Source organism: Lonchura striata, chromosome 11 (assembly GCF_050655825.1).
Source record: "Lonchura striata isolate lonStrDom1 chromosome 11, ASM5065582v1, whole genome shotgun sequence".
Classification (NCBI taxonomy): Eukaryota; Metazoa; Chordata; class Aves; order Passeriformes; family Estrildidae; genus Lonchura; species Lonchura striata.
This window is the reverse complement of record NC_140713.1, coordinates 25,425,395-25,443,557: the sequence shown is the minus strand read 5'-3', so window position 1 is coordinate 25,443,557 and position 18,163 is coordinate 25,425,395. Positions and strand designations below refer to the sequence as shown.

Below are 18,163 nucleotides of genomic sequence, written 5' to 3'. Positions count from 1 at the left end.
GTGTTGGGGCACTTCAGGCAAAGGATTTACAATGTCCCTAACCTGCAGCAATATCATTGAAGAGAGGCTGAGATGTAAGTCCATCGAGCAGGAACGGAGGTTGTGCTATCTGGGGTGCAGGGGCAAATACTGGAGAACCTACAAAAAATGTTGAAGGATTAATACTTTGCTATCAGGAAATGAAGAGTAATTACTCCTTTGCCAAAGACTGGCTGCTGCATTTTGTATTTCTTTACATAAAGCTCTATAAATCACCTGTGTTGTCATCCTCCCCTTCTTTGCTTTCAAGAACTGGCTCTTCTTGCACTGGCAAGTATTCAGATGGAATTAATTCCTCACATCCCACAGTCCTCTCTGGAAAGGCTCACTGCATTCCCAGACTCAGGTGTGAAAATGCTCAAGTCTCACCAGCTAATCATGTAGAATCAACCCATGACTTCATTCCCTGCCTCCCACCTGTACGCTAAGATGGATCTTGGTAAGAGTAAGTGTAAAAACTAGGACTTAAAAGACAATGAAGAAGTAGCCCAACCCTCATCCCATCCCAGGGATGAGAATGTAGATGTCTAAGAAATGCAGCTTGCTCACCTGTTAGGTTGAGGTCTCCCAGGAGGTCAAGCAGCTCCCCACCAGCAGAGGCTGGCTCCCTTGTAGGTGCAGTGGGAATTACAGGTGTTATATCACTTCCCCCCAACAAGTCCAATAAATCATTTGCCTAATGAGAGAGTGGATGTAATACTTATATATATTCAACATTCTGCTACTTTTCCTTGCAAATGCAGTGTGTTCTATTTGTTCTCAAACTGAAGACCACCAGAGCTGATGGCCAGTTAGAGGGGTTCTTAGTTTCACTGTGATCCCATGCCCCACAAGAAATCTAGTTTCCACGCTTGAGGTACTCAAGAGATAGGGAAGGACTGGGTTCATGCACACTAAGCTTGGAGAATCACAAAATATTCTAAGTTGGAAGGGACCCACAAGAATGGCTGAGTCCAACTCTAAAGTGAATGGCCCATAAGGGGATCAAACACACAACCTTGGCATTATTAGCACCATAACTAACTGATACAATTCCACCCTGCTCCTGAGCCTACAATGACCTGTCCCACACACCTGTTCTGGACATTAGAGCCATCAGAGCAGAGCAATGATACAATCATCAGCAACCAGAAACAGCAAAGAAGCAGAGAGGGCGAGGGAGATGGCCTCAGCTTGCTGTTGGCACAGGCTGGAATGTGGTCTGACAGGCAGTGGAAATTTATCCTGGGTCAGTTTCTGTTACCTGGTTAGCAGGCTGCAATCCAGAGGGTGGAGGTTTGGTTTCCAGTACTGCTGTCTCTGTCTCTCCATTGGTCTGTACAATCTCAGCAGGGCCATTTGTAGTGACTTTCTCCATTACTGGCATTCTCTCAAGCAGTGCTGGCCTGAAAGAAGCTGACATAGTTACACTGTGCCATCTTCCTGGATGTCAATCCAAATACTTAGACATTCAAGAGCTGATATACATGGGAGAACCTGCCTTTTCCCTTGAGCTCCAACACAGGGGAACTGCAAGACTTCATGACAGTTTGAGGTGGTCAGAAGCAATCCCTGGCATTCCGTGCCAGTGGAAGTACACTAGTTGATAGCTAAAAGACAAACAAGCCCTCCTGTCTCCTGCTTCCCCCCAGCACCTGACAAGCTCAGGCTCAAAGCAGGACAAATGCTTTGGCAGAGAGAATCTCTGATCACAGAACAATAACACGGGATACATTACGTCCTTAAAACACTCGCTAACCCTGTAGAAGGTGAGGGTTTCTAGTTCCTCTGTAACCTTAACAAAAATCACCTAAGTTCTCACAGCACTGTCATCCACAGGAGTTCAGAGCAGATAATGATCCTTTTCAAATACCAAATCTCTATCAGTGCTTACCTCATGTGATCATATTTCTTGAAAAGTGCATTATATTCCACAGCTCTCTGCTGTAGCTCCACATCAATGCTGCTGCCGTAGATGGAGACTACCTTCTTAATGCGACTGTTGGGGACAAGGGAAAACAAACATACCATGGAATTAGCAGAAATAAGCAAGGGATTAGCATGTGTCATCCTGAGTTCCTGTTCCAAAAGGAGTCCCACATAACTCATATAAAACAGCAGCATCCATGTAACATCCATATATGAACTGTCCCTTCACAAAAGCATCAGCCGGTGATTAATACACCACCTTAGGGTATAGCATAAATAAAGCTCAACTACCCATACTGAGAAGAGTCCAACAGGAAACAAGGCTATTTTTCTCTCCATCATTCAAAAAAGGAACAAGAATAGTCCACTGAAACTAAGAAGTTTTCAAGAAACAGCAACACGGATTAAGTCCCCATATGGCAGAGGGCATCCCTAGAGAACACAGTACCCATAGCAGACATCTTTCACCCTGTGAGCAAAGGAGGACTGTAAAAGCCAACAAGTAACATGGTGACTATTGTAAATCACAGAAGCAGAACTTGTTCAAGGAACACTCCTACTGAAAACAACTGATGTTGGTATATGTTCAACAAAGCCAAGCGCAGTATACCACAAATGGGAACTCACTTGACAGTGCAGGTGAACCTTGTGGAAAGCTTCATGATAGCAGTGAGAGCATAGCCTCGTGTCACAGATGCAGACATATTAGATATCAGGACGCTTTCTAAAATATCAAGAACTTCATCCTCTGTTACCTGAAAAGGTACAGTGAGGTTAGGCTAAGACAGAGAGGAGCTTACAGCAAGCCTTCCAAATCATACTGTAAAGACCCGTCTCTTGCCTAGTGGGCATGTCACACTCCTCTGCAACTCTGAGCCTGTAACATTACGTTCAGAGTGTGAGAGACATGTTAACCAAGATCTTACTGTAGGAGTTGTAAAATACAGTTCCTATTTCACACATTGAAGAGTGGGTTTATCACGAAATACACTAATACCCTAGCAGATTTCTTCCAAATCAGTTGGCACTGAAGCCACACCATTCTGCCAGTGGTAGCAACACTCCACACATCCAGTATTTACACAGCCCATGCCTGCAGCAGGGGAAGGAAATTCCTGTCCAGAGTCCATTTCCATCATGGACATGAATGCTAGGGAACTGCTGAAAGCACTCCCTTCACCTAGCCAGCATCAAGTGGGTCCATCCTCAGCCAGATGTCCAGTTGCAGTTCTTTCCTGAGGTATACCTGTATTGGTTCCTCCTCTTCACACTGACCGGACACCAAAAGATCTCCATACTCTCCTATGCACCAGGAGGCAACTTGTACCAGGGGTTGCTGTTGGAAGAAAAACCAGAGAAGGCTCAGAGATAAATGGCCACCTGCATGATAAATTAAACCATCTGCATTTCCAGGATCAAGCTTGGTCTTCCACAGCAGAAGAAACAGGAATATCACATTCAATCAAGAATTCCATAAGAGAATTGGAGAAACTAAAAAGAATATGAACTTTTCTATAGAAGACATGCCTGCTCAGCAGTCTCTCCCTTGGAGCCAGACAATGTGATGCTGGTTTTCCCTGAGATGCTTAGTGAACACGCATAATTATTGCAGTACAACAAAGACACTGAAGCCAGCCGCATTTGGTTTTACCTGCGAATAATCTCCAAGGATGGCTTTGTAGAGTCTCTGCACAGTGTAGGCATGCATCTCCACACTATTAGTTATTAACTGGATCAGATTTGGAACAGCATCATCACGAACATAACTTCCTGCCTGCAAGAACAATTGTTAGGTTTTACTATGGACCTTCTTAAGTAACACTCAGTAGCTTTGATACCCTTCACAAAACCACCTAATGCTTCTGGAAATAAATATTAATCCTTTAATCTATGAGCCCTTTATGGTTGACTTTGAGCAACCTCAGGGGGCAGAAGTACAGGACAACACATTAACCAACAAATAAAACTATACTTGGAGAAATCCACGCTACAAATACCCTGAAACTGCAAGAGGATAGAGTGCAGAAATTAATACAACCTTATGAGTGGTTTATCTAGCAGACAAGAAAAGGCAATTACTTTACTGGAGAAAGTAATCTGAGAGCAATTCTCACAGCCAATCTTCCAACAGAAATTAATTCTCACTTTAGACGAATCTACTTCTCTCTGTTTCAAGGTGACAAAAGAGCATCCCAGTCAGACTAACTTTTTGATGAATGTCTCAAATTTGAACACTCATACTGATAAATCTCACTTCTTTGCCTGACAGAACACACTGCCTACCCAAGTTACCAAGGTCTCTTCCCTTGGTTGCTAAAGCACTGCTCTAGTTCCACCTCAGCTGTGATGTATATAGATAAATTCAAGCAGATAAAGAGCAAAAATTAAACCCAAAGAAGGTGAACTAGAAGGCTGTTGACACAGTTTCATTAACAGGTTTTGATAAACTCGGAGCAATTTCAAGAAACTCCTTCACCCCCTTTCTCTTCACAAGTCACTTCAGGCTGCATTCACTCTCCTCTGAAAGGACTGTATATGGGAATCAGACAGTACAAGTAGAAGCTAGTGTGATTACTGCAGTAGAAACACTGTTACACATTTTGTGTGTTTCTGAAATTGTACAGTTCTTCTAAAAATCAGTCACTGATCCAAGGCAGCCAGTCAGAAATATCGAAACTCAGTAAATGTGACTATTATAAGTACACTTCCTCTATGATTTTAGCATTTATTAATCTGCCAGCCTTTAGAACCATTTCCAACTTGATGGTAACTTCCTTCAGAATTAAGAAAATTTTATGTAGTCACACACAAGGAAGGCAATTTCACTTACCGTTGTTAAGACTCTCATAATTGTGTCTATGTGCCAGCGCTTGGAAGGAGCATATCTGACAAAATTAAGAAAACAAGTTAGAGTGATAACTGCCAGTCTTCAATACAAGAAAGAAACCCAGCATCATCAGAACCTCCCCTTTCAGTTACTTCCTGACCCACTGCTTCATGAGGAAGGACACCAATACTGAGGGAGGGCTACAACTGACAAACCACACATAAATCAATGAACAGATTAAAACCAAATCAACACATTCTCTCTTGGCAGGAAAAAGAGAGAGAAGCAACGCACACAGTGTTCACAATCCTGAGTGTGTACCAAAAATTATTAGCAAGTAAAACAATTTCATACTTTTCAGCGGCAAGAAATATTCCAGATGCACAGTCTGCCTTGAACTCTGGTTCACAAGAATCTAGGAAATACAGTAACTCCTTCATCATTCCACGGACATTGTTGCCATTAACAAGAGCGAAACTCAGCTCCATTGCACGCCTAGGGCAAGAGACAGAAAACCAATCAAGTAACTTCACCTAGTGAAGGAAGTAAAAAACCAAAATCCAGCTACAAAAATGCAGTTAACTTTTAATTAAGAAGAGATCAATACTTACTAATCCTGTGAGAACAGCCCTCCACATTTAATGTGCAGTATTTTTTTGTTCATAGGCAGACAAACATCCAGTCTCCAAAAAATTAAGGGGGAGTGGAGCTATGGGGTGCTCTAGAGACATCTATCCATATGTTAAAGATAGCTTTAGGCTAGCAGTATCTTTCAGCAGTCACAGTCCCTCAGGATTAAAGTCTCACTGTCCAAGTATAATTGAAAGTTGGTCATTTCTGACACACAACTGTAACAATTAAAGCATGCCACAATATATTTTCTCCACATTCAGGAATCCAGAACAGACCCGTTTCCAATTCCATATATTAAGAGATTCAAACACAGTAGAGATTCAAAATATTAACTGAGAAGCTTTACTGTATCAGTTGGATAAACTGATTTCTAAGAACCTAAAGTAAGATTTCTAGAACTTGAAGTTATCCTGGTATTGTTCATTCCTTCTCACCACAGACATGTTGACACTACAACTAATCAGAGTATGAGCTATTCCTTTTTGTGCACATTGAGAGCTCAGAGGCTACTCCCAGGCCCTTCTACTTGAAGCTTCTGTAGTTGATTTTAGCACAGGTCTCTCATTCTTCTACTATTTTTTTTGAATGAAGACTATAACTTCAGATGTGATTGATTTCTGCACAACTTTGCAACAGCTGCATTCAAATGTATTAAAACAGGCTCGCTAAATAACCATCAGTGAATTTTAATACGGTATTGGGCACACACTATTTGTTCTCAAGAATCTGAGAACACCTAGACAGCACTACTTCTCTACATTTTCCTATTTATTATCATAATAATGATTTTTACAGAATGGTGAATTGTAAATGTGTTACTTTGCTTTTTGCCCAGCTAGTACCCAGGGACTGAAAAAATAAATATATACAGAATTAGGTTGGAAATACCAAACTAAATTGCTACCTTTTAACATTTAAATCTGTGTTTAGCTGATGACCTATACCATTATTAGAACTGTTTCCATCCTTCCTACTAGTTCCCAACTCCCTTACACCTGTTCCTACTGGGTTACAAGTTTTCCATGTTTATGTTCAAAATTTCAGTCACTTTATAGCAGATATATCAATACTGCAGCTGTGCAGGAATACAATGTTGTCTTCATACCAGGCATTTATCTCAGCACATATTGCTTACCTTCAGTCATATAATATGTTTCGTTTTGCCAAAAAGCTCTTAATCATGTAGTTTAATCGAATCAAACAGAAAAAAAAATACTTCCATTAAATGGCAAAGCCATTCTGAATTAGACTACATGGACCAAAGATGAACTACACCAGTTACAAGATGATGAGCAGAGGCCATACTTCAGATAACCAAAAGCAGATACTTTCCCTCAAGTCCTTGAAACTTGCTGCCTGGGGACTGTGACATATATCCAGTCAATATAATGCTTCAATGAAGACAGTGCATTGTCAGCAGCATGAGTGTCAGCATAGCAACATCGTGCTCTGCTGATGGATCACTCAAAGGCTTCATCCTCCAACAGCACTCAGACATGAAGCTCAGTTGTTTGTAGCATACCTGTGTTTTCCTAGCAGGTGCCAATAAAATGTTTTTGTTACCTTCTACCCAAAATCTAGGTAAGGCTCTGCTGTTCCACAACCGAGCCCCATGTTGGCTATGGCACCAAGCAGTGGCAGCAATGGCAGCCTGACTCGTTCAGCATTTAAGACACAAATTTGTCATTTGGGTAGATTGCAACTGTAAAAAGAGATTACATGATACCCAGTACATAGCAGTTAAAAATAAGTTTCAGAAACAAGACCAATCCAACTTCTTTCCTGTTTTACACATATTAGTCTGAGTAGAGCTGTTTAAAAAATCTACAGCTGATTCAAAGATGAGCATAAGTTTGAAGAATGACTATCAGAACGAGGATCTATCAGAATGCTGTATCTAATCAGTTTGAGTAGATAGAAAAGAAGAGGTTGAACAATTCTGAAGGTATATTCATGTGATGAGCGCTCAGTGGAATTCTGGCCTGGAGCATAGAAATTCTATGAAATGCAACAGGAAAAATGCTGCTGTCCCCAACACTGCATGCCGTACACTGCACTGAGCCCAGACCTTTATTTACAACACAGTTAAAAAAAAGAATAATGAGGAGGAGAAGAGTTCTGAAATAAAGAACAAGGAAGCAAGAAGCTGAAAGACTCAGTTTAGAAGAGCAGCCTTCCACATATGCTGGGCAAAGTGAAACCAAGTAGTTCAAGAATTTGTATGAGAGACAGAAATAGAAGGGAGTTACTACCATGAGCAAAGGGAACATAACTGAAGTAATGAGAATAAACTGGAAGAAATTAAGACAGAGTACAAGACAAAAAAATATTTCTCTGGTGAGAAGTAAGGTTGAAAGCTTTCCCAATGCCCAGAGAAGCAGTAACACACCACTATTTAAATGACAAATGAACACCAAGAATGATATAAGAATGTGGTTTGTACACAAATTGTTTGAGCAATCAAGTTAAGTCTGAATTCTACTACTCCCTAATACATCTAAGAATACATTATTTGGATGACTTGACACTGCTCCAAGACAATAGCGCACTGCCCGTTCATCTGGGAAAGAAAACCAATGTGGAGCATATCAGAGTAGCTTTGATCATAATCATAGTACACAGAGGCTTTCCAACTTGCTGAGAGCACATAAATCTAATCTCCACTGATACTGCACTCTAGAAAAATTCACGCAAACAGAATTATCTTTTTCCCCATGAAATGTAACAGCAGCCTTCCAAAGAAAGTTGAAGTACATCTTCATTATCTTGTTTGAGTTATAGAACCATATTATACCTTCATAGTAGCCTCACTTACAGTTCCTGAGGATTATTGTCATTTTCCCCTATATTCTGCTCACTTTCCAAAGACTGTCAACCTCAAGAGTCCATTTCACTGATAATCTGATTACCTTTTAATAGAGACATCCAGATCCTTCAGGCAGTCCACAATGGTGCTTCGGTGCCGCTGTACTGCATTATGGTCTGTCTGCACAGTTTTCAACAATGACGTCAAAGCTACATATCTGCAAACAGAACATAAGGTCATCAGTAGCTGACACTTGCCATTTAATTTCTATGCACAGACACTGTACCCTTGCCACAGACTTAGTCTTATTTTGCAACAGAATAAGATTCTCTTGCACTTGGTAATGAATGCAAATCCTGTAGGGACTTTCTAACCTATCTTCACAGGTGAGCTACCACACTAAATTGTAACATGTCTAATAACACTGCTGCCCAGACAAGCACCTGTCCCAAGCACCTCTGCAGATCTTACATTCAAACTAGCATCAGTAAAAATCCCAGGGCTAGAGTCTGAAACTCATATCGTGATTTGCTATCCAACTGCTTAGAGATGGTATTCAATCCCAACAGTTTCAGCAATTCCATATCCTGATTAATAGTGACCAGAGCAGAACTAAACTCCTTTGTTGCCACCAGCACAAAATCAGAAAAATCAGTCTTTGCCTAATTTGTCAGATCTCCAACACCAACTCTGATTTGAATACCACTACAGACCACTTGGGACAAGACAGGAAAAAATGTGAACCTGATTAAGAAATCACATGTTGAGAAATAGATCATACATTCCAACTTATCAACTAAGAAGGGCAGGGCCACAGGTAAGATTTGCATAGAGGAAAGAATGCACCAAGAAAGAAGCAAGCTCAACAGCCACACTAACCCCAAGAGCAGTGATCTCAACATGGTCTCCTGGAAAGCTTTACTTCAGCGTCATCTTTGTGCAATTGCTTCTCATGCATTTTATATTGGGTGTTGTCAAAACACACTTTGTACAACTTACCTAATATTTTTGTCGTTGTTTAATAAGAAACGGCCTAGGATGTTAATGGCTAAGACCTGCAGAAAGAGTTAGGGAAGGTCAATGATCTAAAAGGGCTGCTGGTTATCTTCATCTTTTCATGATGACTTCAAAGGCAACATGTCAAAACTAGCATTGTGGTTCTTAGCCAAAAAGAGCTCTAGAAGCTGCCTAAGCAGAGGAAATGCTAAGAGATGCATCATAGGCTCTCACTTGCACTCAGGATACACACTCTGCAGGAAATTTTACCTTTCAATTTTTGTTATTTTAAAAAACCCAAACACCCTTTTCACCCCCAAAACAAGCACTCTTTCTGCAAAGGTTACAGACTTATCTAGAGTCAGATGCAGAGTTGTGTTATGGTGAAACAGCCTTGCTTCATGTCCTCCACACAAATTGCTCTAATACAATCCTAGGAAAAAAACAAAGGCCATAGCAAAGGCAACTTACTCTCAGGCCGCTCTCAGATTTTATATCCATAATAGTCAGCACAGTTTCATAGAGAATGGCATTTCCCACATTTTTACTTGTTTCTGTATTAGTGGCAACCTGGAGATAGGAAACAAAATAACTTCAATGCATTTAAAGCAGATCCCCTTTGTGCTGTTCTGCAGAACAGGCAGCGAAAGTAAACAACTCCTACAAAACAGCACCATACTTGTGAACATGCATCTCTTTAAACAAAACTCCACTCAGCATGGCAAGCAGCTGTATCCTCACTAGTGCTGCAGAACCTAAATTATTAAGAAACTAAGAGAAAGTTTAAACCAATCATCAACCTTGCAGACCTTACCTGTGCAAGTATATCATTCATTGCTTCACTAGAATCATCATCATTTCTCCCTAAAATTCTTAGTAACCGCAGGATTCGTACCTATTTTATAAAACAAAGCAAAGAAAAGTTTGGATGGCAGTATTTGACATGGGGTCATAGTAGCAAAAAAGCAAAAGAAGCTGCTGATTTCCACTCTTAAGCAAAATGCTTGTGCCAGCTAAGAACTTTATCAACAAAAACAGGCTTCTGCTGTGCTTATTTTCTTCCCACTAGCAAGAACTGCTCAGAGTCCCCTCTCTACCAGGCACAGCCTTCCAAAATTACTATGCACTGCTTCTCTCTTTTGTCACATAACATGATAAAGCACTACAGCTGCTGGTTAAACTAAGACAGGTGTCTTGCACTAGGGCAGATGAACAGCATTTGCACAATTAGCTCAAAAGAAGACCAAAAAAGCCTTAAAATCAACACAGGTGTAGCGGTAACCACTTCATCACACCTAAGGCTCAAAGCACAGTCCTAGAATTAAAGCTATCAGTCACTGTTTGCATCAGTTCTTACCTGCAAAAAGGGGTCACTGATCCCAGACACATCATGCTCTGGTGAATATCCAGACATGATAAGGTTCTTCAGAATACGAACTAATTGGGGAACAAGCTGTGAAGAGAGTTGTCCTGTTAGGGTACTGTTGTTTTCCTGACCCCAGCTTTGAAGCACAGGCCCAAGAAAAAAATCTTGTATTTGAAAGAAAGTCAGTCTCTGGATTCTTCTGCAAAGTTCAACCTGCACACCTAGAGCCGCTGTTGTTTGAATACCTACAGCTTGGCTAAGACACAACTAGAAACAGTTAAGCTGGGACCAGAGCACCATACTGTGTCTTCAAAGTAGTAAATCTACATTTGCGGTATAGTGTAAGAAGAAAACCAGCCTAGTTTCACTGTCATCTCCTTTTGTTCCTAACTTTGCTATTCAGGAGCTACAAACTCCTCTGAAAACATGCATTTCATAAAACACACAAAATTAGCCCTGAACTTCCTGTTAGCTGCCTTAAAGAGGAAACCAAAGGGTGATGCAACATCTTCCCTCCAGACACACTAACTGACAAGTGGAGCATTCCTGGAATCCATACTCCTGTTTGTTTTGCATTCCAACATGCATGAATTATCAGGATTGAGGACAGAACAAAGGGAAACATTACAGCCATGGAGACTGGTTGAGGGCCACTGCCCCCTCTCCCCGCCAGCATCTTCTGGAATACAAATTACACCCATGAAGACTATCAGCACTGCAGCTGGACTGGGTAACTCTTTGCAGTACAGAAAGCCTTTACAGCCTCTTACAGGCAGTTAACTGTCTGTTCTGCTCCCTTCTGAGAATCACCCAAAGTTACCCCATGATAGAGACAAAACACAAAGCCCAGTTTGTGGTAAGAAGAAAGCAGCCCAGGCCTACAACTTGCACAGGCACAAAATAAAATAAAATAAAAATAATTAAAAAAAAAAAAAAAAAAAAGTGAAGTATTCCTCAAATGAGGAAAGGCTTGAGGAAAGCAGGCTGATGTTTGCAGAAGACCAAAACTGAGAACTGAGATTCAGGGCTGCCGTGGATGTAGAGGTTTAGTGACAAGTCCAGCACACAAAGAGCATTAGACAAGTACAGATGATCTAAGCAGGTGGCATCAATCACAACTGTGTCATTCAGAGGCACTGCCTCACGAAGGACAAACATCTACAGATTCAAGGCAAACATGCATCATCTAGAAAAATTAACTCTTACCTTTTCATTCTAAAACAGCAGGATTCCAAACAGACAAAAGGGACAAAACAGACGAAGCAAGCATTAGGGATAGGTCAAGGTTATACCATTCACAGCATAACAACTACAAGAAATAGCTAGAAATAATGTACCTGGTAACAAAATTTTGTGCTAGTAACAAAAATGTACCTAGTAACAAAATTTTGTGCACTCGGCTCTTCTTTCTTTTCCCACAACTATCACATTAACCAAGCACATAGTAGCAAGGATGGTACCTTAAAAATAAACCTCATCTGACTTTTTTCCTGCTTTGACGTTTACAATCAAGGCAAGGGAAGATGCACACCAAAATGCTAAGATGCACCAAAGAATGTATAGTCTTAAATCCCTAATGATATAGACAAGTCAAGGAGGAAAAGTAAATGGGCATGCAAATAAACAAGCACCTTTAAGACTTTTCAGAGGAGCAAATGGCTTGTTCTGTTCTACCAGCATTGTTCAATTTCTCCGTCTTTGATCAAGAATTTAAAATAACAATCAAGGCAATTTTCAGATGCTCTTCTATCAGTAGTCTTTCACATGGCAATAATACAGCAAATAATAGCAAACGACAGAGGGAAGCCAGGAGGGTGATGGGAAGCAAACATTCCTAACCAGAGGAGGAAGAGTGACATTGACTCTCAAACCCTTAAATTAAGATGGAAAATTTTGTAGCATAGTATGTATCAGACACAAGGTATCTATACAGCTAGAATTTAGGTCAGTGTTTTTGAATTGAGTGCATATAACTGTGTGGCTGTGGTTAAGGCATTCAGGTATTGGTATAAGCTTCAGTTTTTCATCTTACTCTCTGTTTACTTCATTTGTGATTCCAGTGTCACTATGCAATTAGAAAGAGTGAGGAAAAACCTAAGGGACCATCAAAGACAACTTTAACAATCTAACTCTAGGATGAGTTTTATACTGCACAATCTTAAGACTGATTGTTTGTAACTTAACCACTTACTGAAGGGGATTAGGCCTAGATACACATGAAATTCCCACATTCAATGATTAAAAAAAAAATTAGCAAACAGTATCATTAAATTATTCACCCAAACAACTGCAAGGATTTTACGAGATGACCATGAATATTAACTTTGCAATATTACCAGTTCACACTTACCTTTCTAAAATGTGCAAGCATGTCTGGGCTTCTCTCACACATCTCTGTGAGTAGGACAACTGATGTGTGAAGAACACCTAAAGGTGAGGGAGGGAGAAAAGAAAAATGAATCACCATTTAACATCATTCCACTGGCTCCAGACATTTGATAAACATCACAAGAAAACAACAGGAACTCATTAATATTTTTTTCTTGAGTTCAACATATTGTATCTAGCACTACAGATACTTGTGCTTGCAGTTGTGTCCAAGGCAAAGCAGACAGCAATGTGCTCCTGCTCAATGTGCAATTAAAGGCCAAGGCAGGAGATGAATTGAATTTGGTCTGCAGAAACTCGCATACTAAACATATAGTAATGGTCATAGCTGGGCTACTGACCTCTACGGTCTCTTCTAAATCCAACCATTCTATGATTCTACACAAACTTAAGACTCCAGAAGGACAGCATGTGTTAATTGCATTATGGGTATTAAGTTCTTCACACTTCCTGATTTTCTCTTCTCATTTGGGTTGCCTAGCTGACCTTGTATCACCTTCCTCAGGAGGCTTCAGAACTCCATTTAGACTACACAAAAGTAATACCTCCAAACCTAAGAAGCCACTTCCTTAGAGTCACTTTAGGCAGTGTACAGGATAAAAATCAAACTTTCCGATTTCATCTACTCTTAAGTGTATCAAAATGCAATGAAAGTTCCTTTTGTCACCTATGCCATGTTAAAGTCCTGTTGACTAGTAGAGTCATACAAATCCCTTCCTCCTAAATGACATTTGCATTCACCTTGTAGAAATAGAAAGAAACTATACAAATACACCTCTGAAGTTCCCTCCAAACAAAAGGCTTAGGTAGCAAATGCACTATCCTCTTGAGAATGGCCTAGCCTTCCTAAGTACAGTCTCAGCTATTACCATGGTTCTTCTCATTCAGCAAGTTTTTGGTGGCTGGCAGGAACATCTCCATAAGTTCAGGCACCTTTCTGATGACATGAACAGCACACAGTGCTGCCTGGATAGGAAAAACATTTGTTAGTACACACTGCAGTTACAACAATATCTGTTTTGGGAATATCTAGCACAGTGGGAACTATAACAATCTTCATGATAAACAAAGGCTTGGCACATTTTTCCATCGCTCTATTACAAGTGTTACTAAGCAGCATTCCAGAAGGGAGTTCAATAAAGGGGAAGCACTGAACTACAAACTAATACTCCCCCTATCAATGGTTCATTTTTACATTATTCACATAAGAAGTGCTATTATCTGCAAAGCAGCCTTTAATAGGGCTACTTTAGCCTGTCCTCCTCTTGCTGGGAAGGAGATAATGCATTGGAAACAAATAATTAAACTTACTGTAAAATTATGGCTTATTTACTTTCCCTCCTTCCCCAAAAAACAACTTCCTCCTGCAGGTGATGGGTGCTATGAGAAACAAAAGGAACTACTATTTTTGAAAAAACATGTGTCTATTTCTTCTAGGATGGAGAAGCAACAGGAGACACTATTCCTTGCACCTGTCTGAAAATCAAGTGCCTCTTTCCAGAACACAGCAAGACCTCTTAGCATTGCTTTCTCTCCAAATTCTCTCTAGGTCCAGCACTAGACAAAGACGTAACAATGCATCTCCTCCTAAATCTTACTGCTTCACACTCTCACCAAGACTTATCAATAAATAAACCTAAAAGAATAGGGGTAATCACACTTTGCTGATGCTATGGCACATTTGCTGCAGAAATTAGACAATTTATAAGTGTTTGTCCATTTCAAGACTTTAACCCTTCTAGTTCTCATACTACTGTCACCATTATCAACAGAAGATATCAAATAGGTTCAAATCATCTGATACCAGTCTGCACTGTTAACAACCAGAGTTTGTCTGGACTTATCTGAGAATATAAATCAAACTGGTGACCAGAATTTTGAGGCTAATGTCCATGAGGGGGCAAGTGTTCACATTACCACCAATAACATTATGGGACAGAGTACAAAAACAGAAGCAACTACCTCATCAATTGGAGGCTTATCTTTTAGAGGCTTACATACATTCCTACTATTAACAGACAGGGAGTTTTGAGTTCTGTCTTGCACACTGGGAAAATATTCACTCAGTGTGATCTCAGTCATCTAGTATTCTAGATATTAGCAGAGTGTTCAATCAATCTTGCCTTTTAATCAATAACAAAGTATTCAAGAGTTTCCTAAAGTACCTTCTTCCTAAGATAGGAATTGGAAGTTTTGAGAAGCTTTTCCACCTCTCCTGCAAGGTCTCTGCACATTTCTGAGGAGCCCATGCAGCCAAGAGTACAAAGTGCCAGCCCCTGCACATACTGTGTGCTGTGATTAAGGTCACTGTAAAGGAGAACAAAAAAGTCAATCAGCATACACACACAGAAACTGAACACACAAAAAAGGGCATCTACAGCTAGAGTTATCTATCCAGCAACACATGGCCCAAAAGAACTTTCTGGATTCACAGCTCTGTGGGAGCATGACTTGGAAGCAATACAAGCTTTGAGTGCCTGTACCACAGGGTTTGCTACTAATTCTACTTACAATCCTCAATTAAAAACATAAAATACTTGGTTTAGCTATCAGGTTGACCTGTCAGGGTATCCAGGGATTGAGCTGAGGGAAGACTATACAGAATTCCATTTAAAATGGTTTTAGCTTTGAAACCTGCATGCAAAGCACAGAGCTGCAGTGACATTGTGGGCTGTCCCAGTTTAAAGATGTTCTACAACAGGCTTTAGCTTCTGCATTTACAAATCAAACAGTATAGAAGAAGCTATGTAAAAGTATTCTCTATCCTGACTAAAAACCACAAATGCCACCACTCACACACCTTGAAAATAATTCATACAAGAATTCTGTTTAGCAATTTTTCCTATTCCTATTTGCCTAAGGAAGTTGTGAAAAGTGGTCACCAAGAAGCTAAACTACCTAAAAGGAGATGCTATTCATGAGACTAGCTACAATGTCACACAAGACAACATAGCTTGTACATAGCAATCCCAATAGCCTTTAAAATCAAATTCTACACTACTTTTCCATCTGTGTTTGGTACTAAGGTTGCCACAGCACCCAGGATTCAATGCTGAAGAAAGTAAAAAATACAGTTCCTGGTTTGGAAGACAAGGGGAGCTGGGGATTGCAAGATGGAAGAGCTGGGGAAAGAAGTGGCTGGAAACCAAACATGCAAGAGGTGCAGAATGGAAAGACAGTATCCTGGTTGTAACATGAAGCAGCTATGGCAACATGCAGACAGCACATGCTACTAAATAGGTTGGTTTTTTGTTTCCTTCCTTTAACAATTTTTTGGCAGCTATATAAAGCCATGTGTATCACAAGTACATGCTTCAAGAGGTTGCTTTCCTTTTAGTCTCAAAAATCTGGGTCTTGCTATGAAACAGTGAAAAACAATGCCATAAATAAATCCCTTAATGTCTAGATAAAAGCAAAACACAATGGCAGATATAGAAGCTGAAGGAGAAAGCAATATACAACCCAGAAGATAGTGGGAAGCTGTCCACCGTTTTTGCTCAGCTTCTGTCTGACCCATTTCCAGTTCAAAGTCACTAAACCCTTACCAAATTTGCTGTAGCATAAACAATCAAAAGAGGTGTTAACCTGCGGCCTGGTTCTAATGGAGGCATCACACAGGTATAGCATTTCAATGAAAGATCTTTAGACAAAAATCTTGTCTCCTGGACGCTAGGTCCAAAGTTAGTAGATCCTCAGGCCCACAGTTTTATCAAGTTTCTTTTAAAGCACTTTGAGGCCACAGTCTAATTGAAGATCAGTACTTTACTTTCTAATATCTGAGAGACTTATGTGCTAATAGTACATAATAATAAAAACAGGTACACCACACACAACCTTTGGGTAGGTCAACCAGGACCCAGCTGTTCCATACCTGCTCCAATCCATCTTGAAAAGAAAATACACCCATTTGTCACCCACTAAAGTATGAAGCAAAAAAGTCCCACTTTGACATTGCTTTGCTGAGAGAAGTATTAAAAAAATAGTAATTCCCATTCCTTCTTGTCTGATTTCAGCAAAATGACAACAAATCCAAAGCTGTTGCCTTGCTTCCAATGAAAACTAATTTGTCAGGATCATTAGATCTTAAAAAGAAAGCAAGATACATAGCCTTGTTCTTTGATAAGTCTTCAGAACTTGTCAGCAGAAGCAAACAAACACACACAGGACATGTGTTGCTTGCTACATATACCTCTTCAAAACCAATGCAATTTTGTATTCTGTTCCCACTAAAGAAGCTAGACAGGATGGCCCAATATAGAACACTACTATGACAACCTCATTATGGTTAACAGCATACAACAATTTCAACAAGGGAAAAACCCTAAAGTATTCTAAGTATATCTGTCATAAGGATACTTTCTGATACTGAAACCTCAAAGCATGGTTTGATGGAGAGGTGGTACCCTTACTTCTTGATGCAATTGGTCATAAGAAGATGAACATCCTGTCTCTCATCCAGCAGCAACATGGCACCTAAATAACCAATGCGCTTGTCTGTGAATTTCTGAGACGCAATAAGCTTGAGGCACTCCAACTGGAAAATAAAAAAAGGAAAAAAAGAAGAAAAGAGACATAATTAGCTTCAAAACTACTTCTTAGCTAGAGAAGAAACAGTTTGAATTTTGATGCATAGTAATGTATGTATCTCAGAGTGCACTTTTAAAGGTGCATTTGGTTTCCATTTTGGTGATGTAGAAAACCAAGAAAGATTAAATGACCTGCCCAAACTTCCAACAAAGCCAGCAGGAAGGTCATTAGCAGCTCCAGTGCCTTGAAGTGGCCAGACACTGTTGGTCTTCCATGACCTCAGATATACCAGATATGTCAGTTAATGTCAGATCACAAAAGTAAACAGTAACACGTTCATAGAGATGAAAGACATTTCAGTAAACACAAAATAGTAAAGACATGGAAATCCAGATCATGTGTCATGTTTGATACACACATGAAGCTTTTAAACTAAACTTAAAAGCTTCCATTTATCTACTAGGAAGAGGATCAATGCTCTGTAAGCTGCTGAAACAAGGACATGTAGTGACAGGACAAGGGGTCATGACCTCAAATGGAAAAAGGGGCGAGTTTAGGTTTGATATTAGGATGAAAATCTTGGCTGTGAGCGTGGTGCAGCCCTGGCACAGACTGCCCAGAGAAGCTGTGGCTTCCCCTGGATCCCTGCAAGTGTTCAAGACTAGGCTGGACC

General features: G+C 40.2%; 1 protein-coding gene and 1 non-coding gene across 6 annotated transcripts in view; both read right to left on the bottom strand.

The window, feature by feature from the left end:
* AP1G1 (adaptor related protein complex 1 subunit gamma 1) overlaps positions 1-18,163 on the bottom strand; it is a 37,436-nt gene that overhangs the window by 7,361 nt on the left and 11,912 nt on the right. For 2 of the 5 annotated variants that reach the window (XM_085589270.1, XM_085589268.1), the window contains exons 3-21: positions 17,373-17,497; positions 15,129-15,270; positions 13,833-13,929; positions 12,926-13,002; positions 11,782-11,790; positions 10,567-10,662; positions 10,024-10,104; positions 9,681-9,779; positions 9,213-9,268; positions 8,317-8,430; positions 5,129-5,269; positions 4,778-4,832; positions 3,599-3,721; positions 3,194-3,283; positions 2,575-2,702; positions 1,913-2,017; positions 1,283-1,424; positions 589-715; positions 43-138 (exon numbers count right to left, since the gene is read on the bottom strand). In XM_085589270.1, the coding sequence (XP_085445396.1) occupies positions 43-138; positions 589-715; positions 1,283-1,424; positions 1,913-2,017; positions 2,575-2,702; positions 3,194-3,283; positions 3,599-3,721; positions 4,778-4,832; positions 5,129-5,269; positions 8,317-8,430; positions 9,213-9,268; positions 9,681-9,779; positions 10,024-10,104; positions 10,567-10,662; positions 11,782-11,790; positions 12,926-13,002; positions 13,833-13,929; positions 15,129-15,270; positions 17,373-17,497 (1,903 nt within the window). The remainder of the gene's footprint in view (positions 1-42; positions 139-588; positions 716-1,282; positions 1,425-1,912; positions 2,018-2,574; positions 2,703-3,193; positions 3,284-3,598; positions 3,722-4,777; positions 4,833-5,128; positions 5,270-8,316; positions 8,431-9,212; positions 9,269-9,680; positions 9,780-10,023; positions 10,105-10,566; positions 10,663-11,781; positions 11,791-12,925; positions 13,003-13,832; positions 13,930-15,128; positions 15,271-17,372; positions 17,498-18,163) is intronic. The other 3 variants (XM_077786410.2, XM_085589269.1, XM_085589271.1) reach the window with 2 other exon arrangements.
* Positions 6,812-6,898, bottom strand: LOC116184071 (small nucleolar RNA SNORD71). The gene has a single exon (XR_004148800.1). It is a non-coding gene; the product is annotated as a small nucleolar RNA SNORD71 (small nucleolar RNA).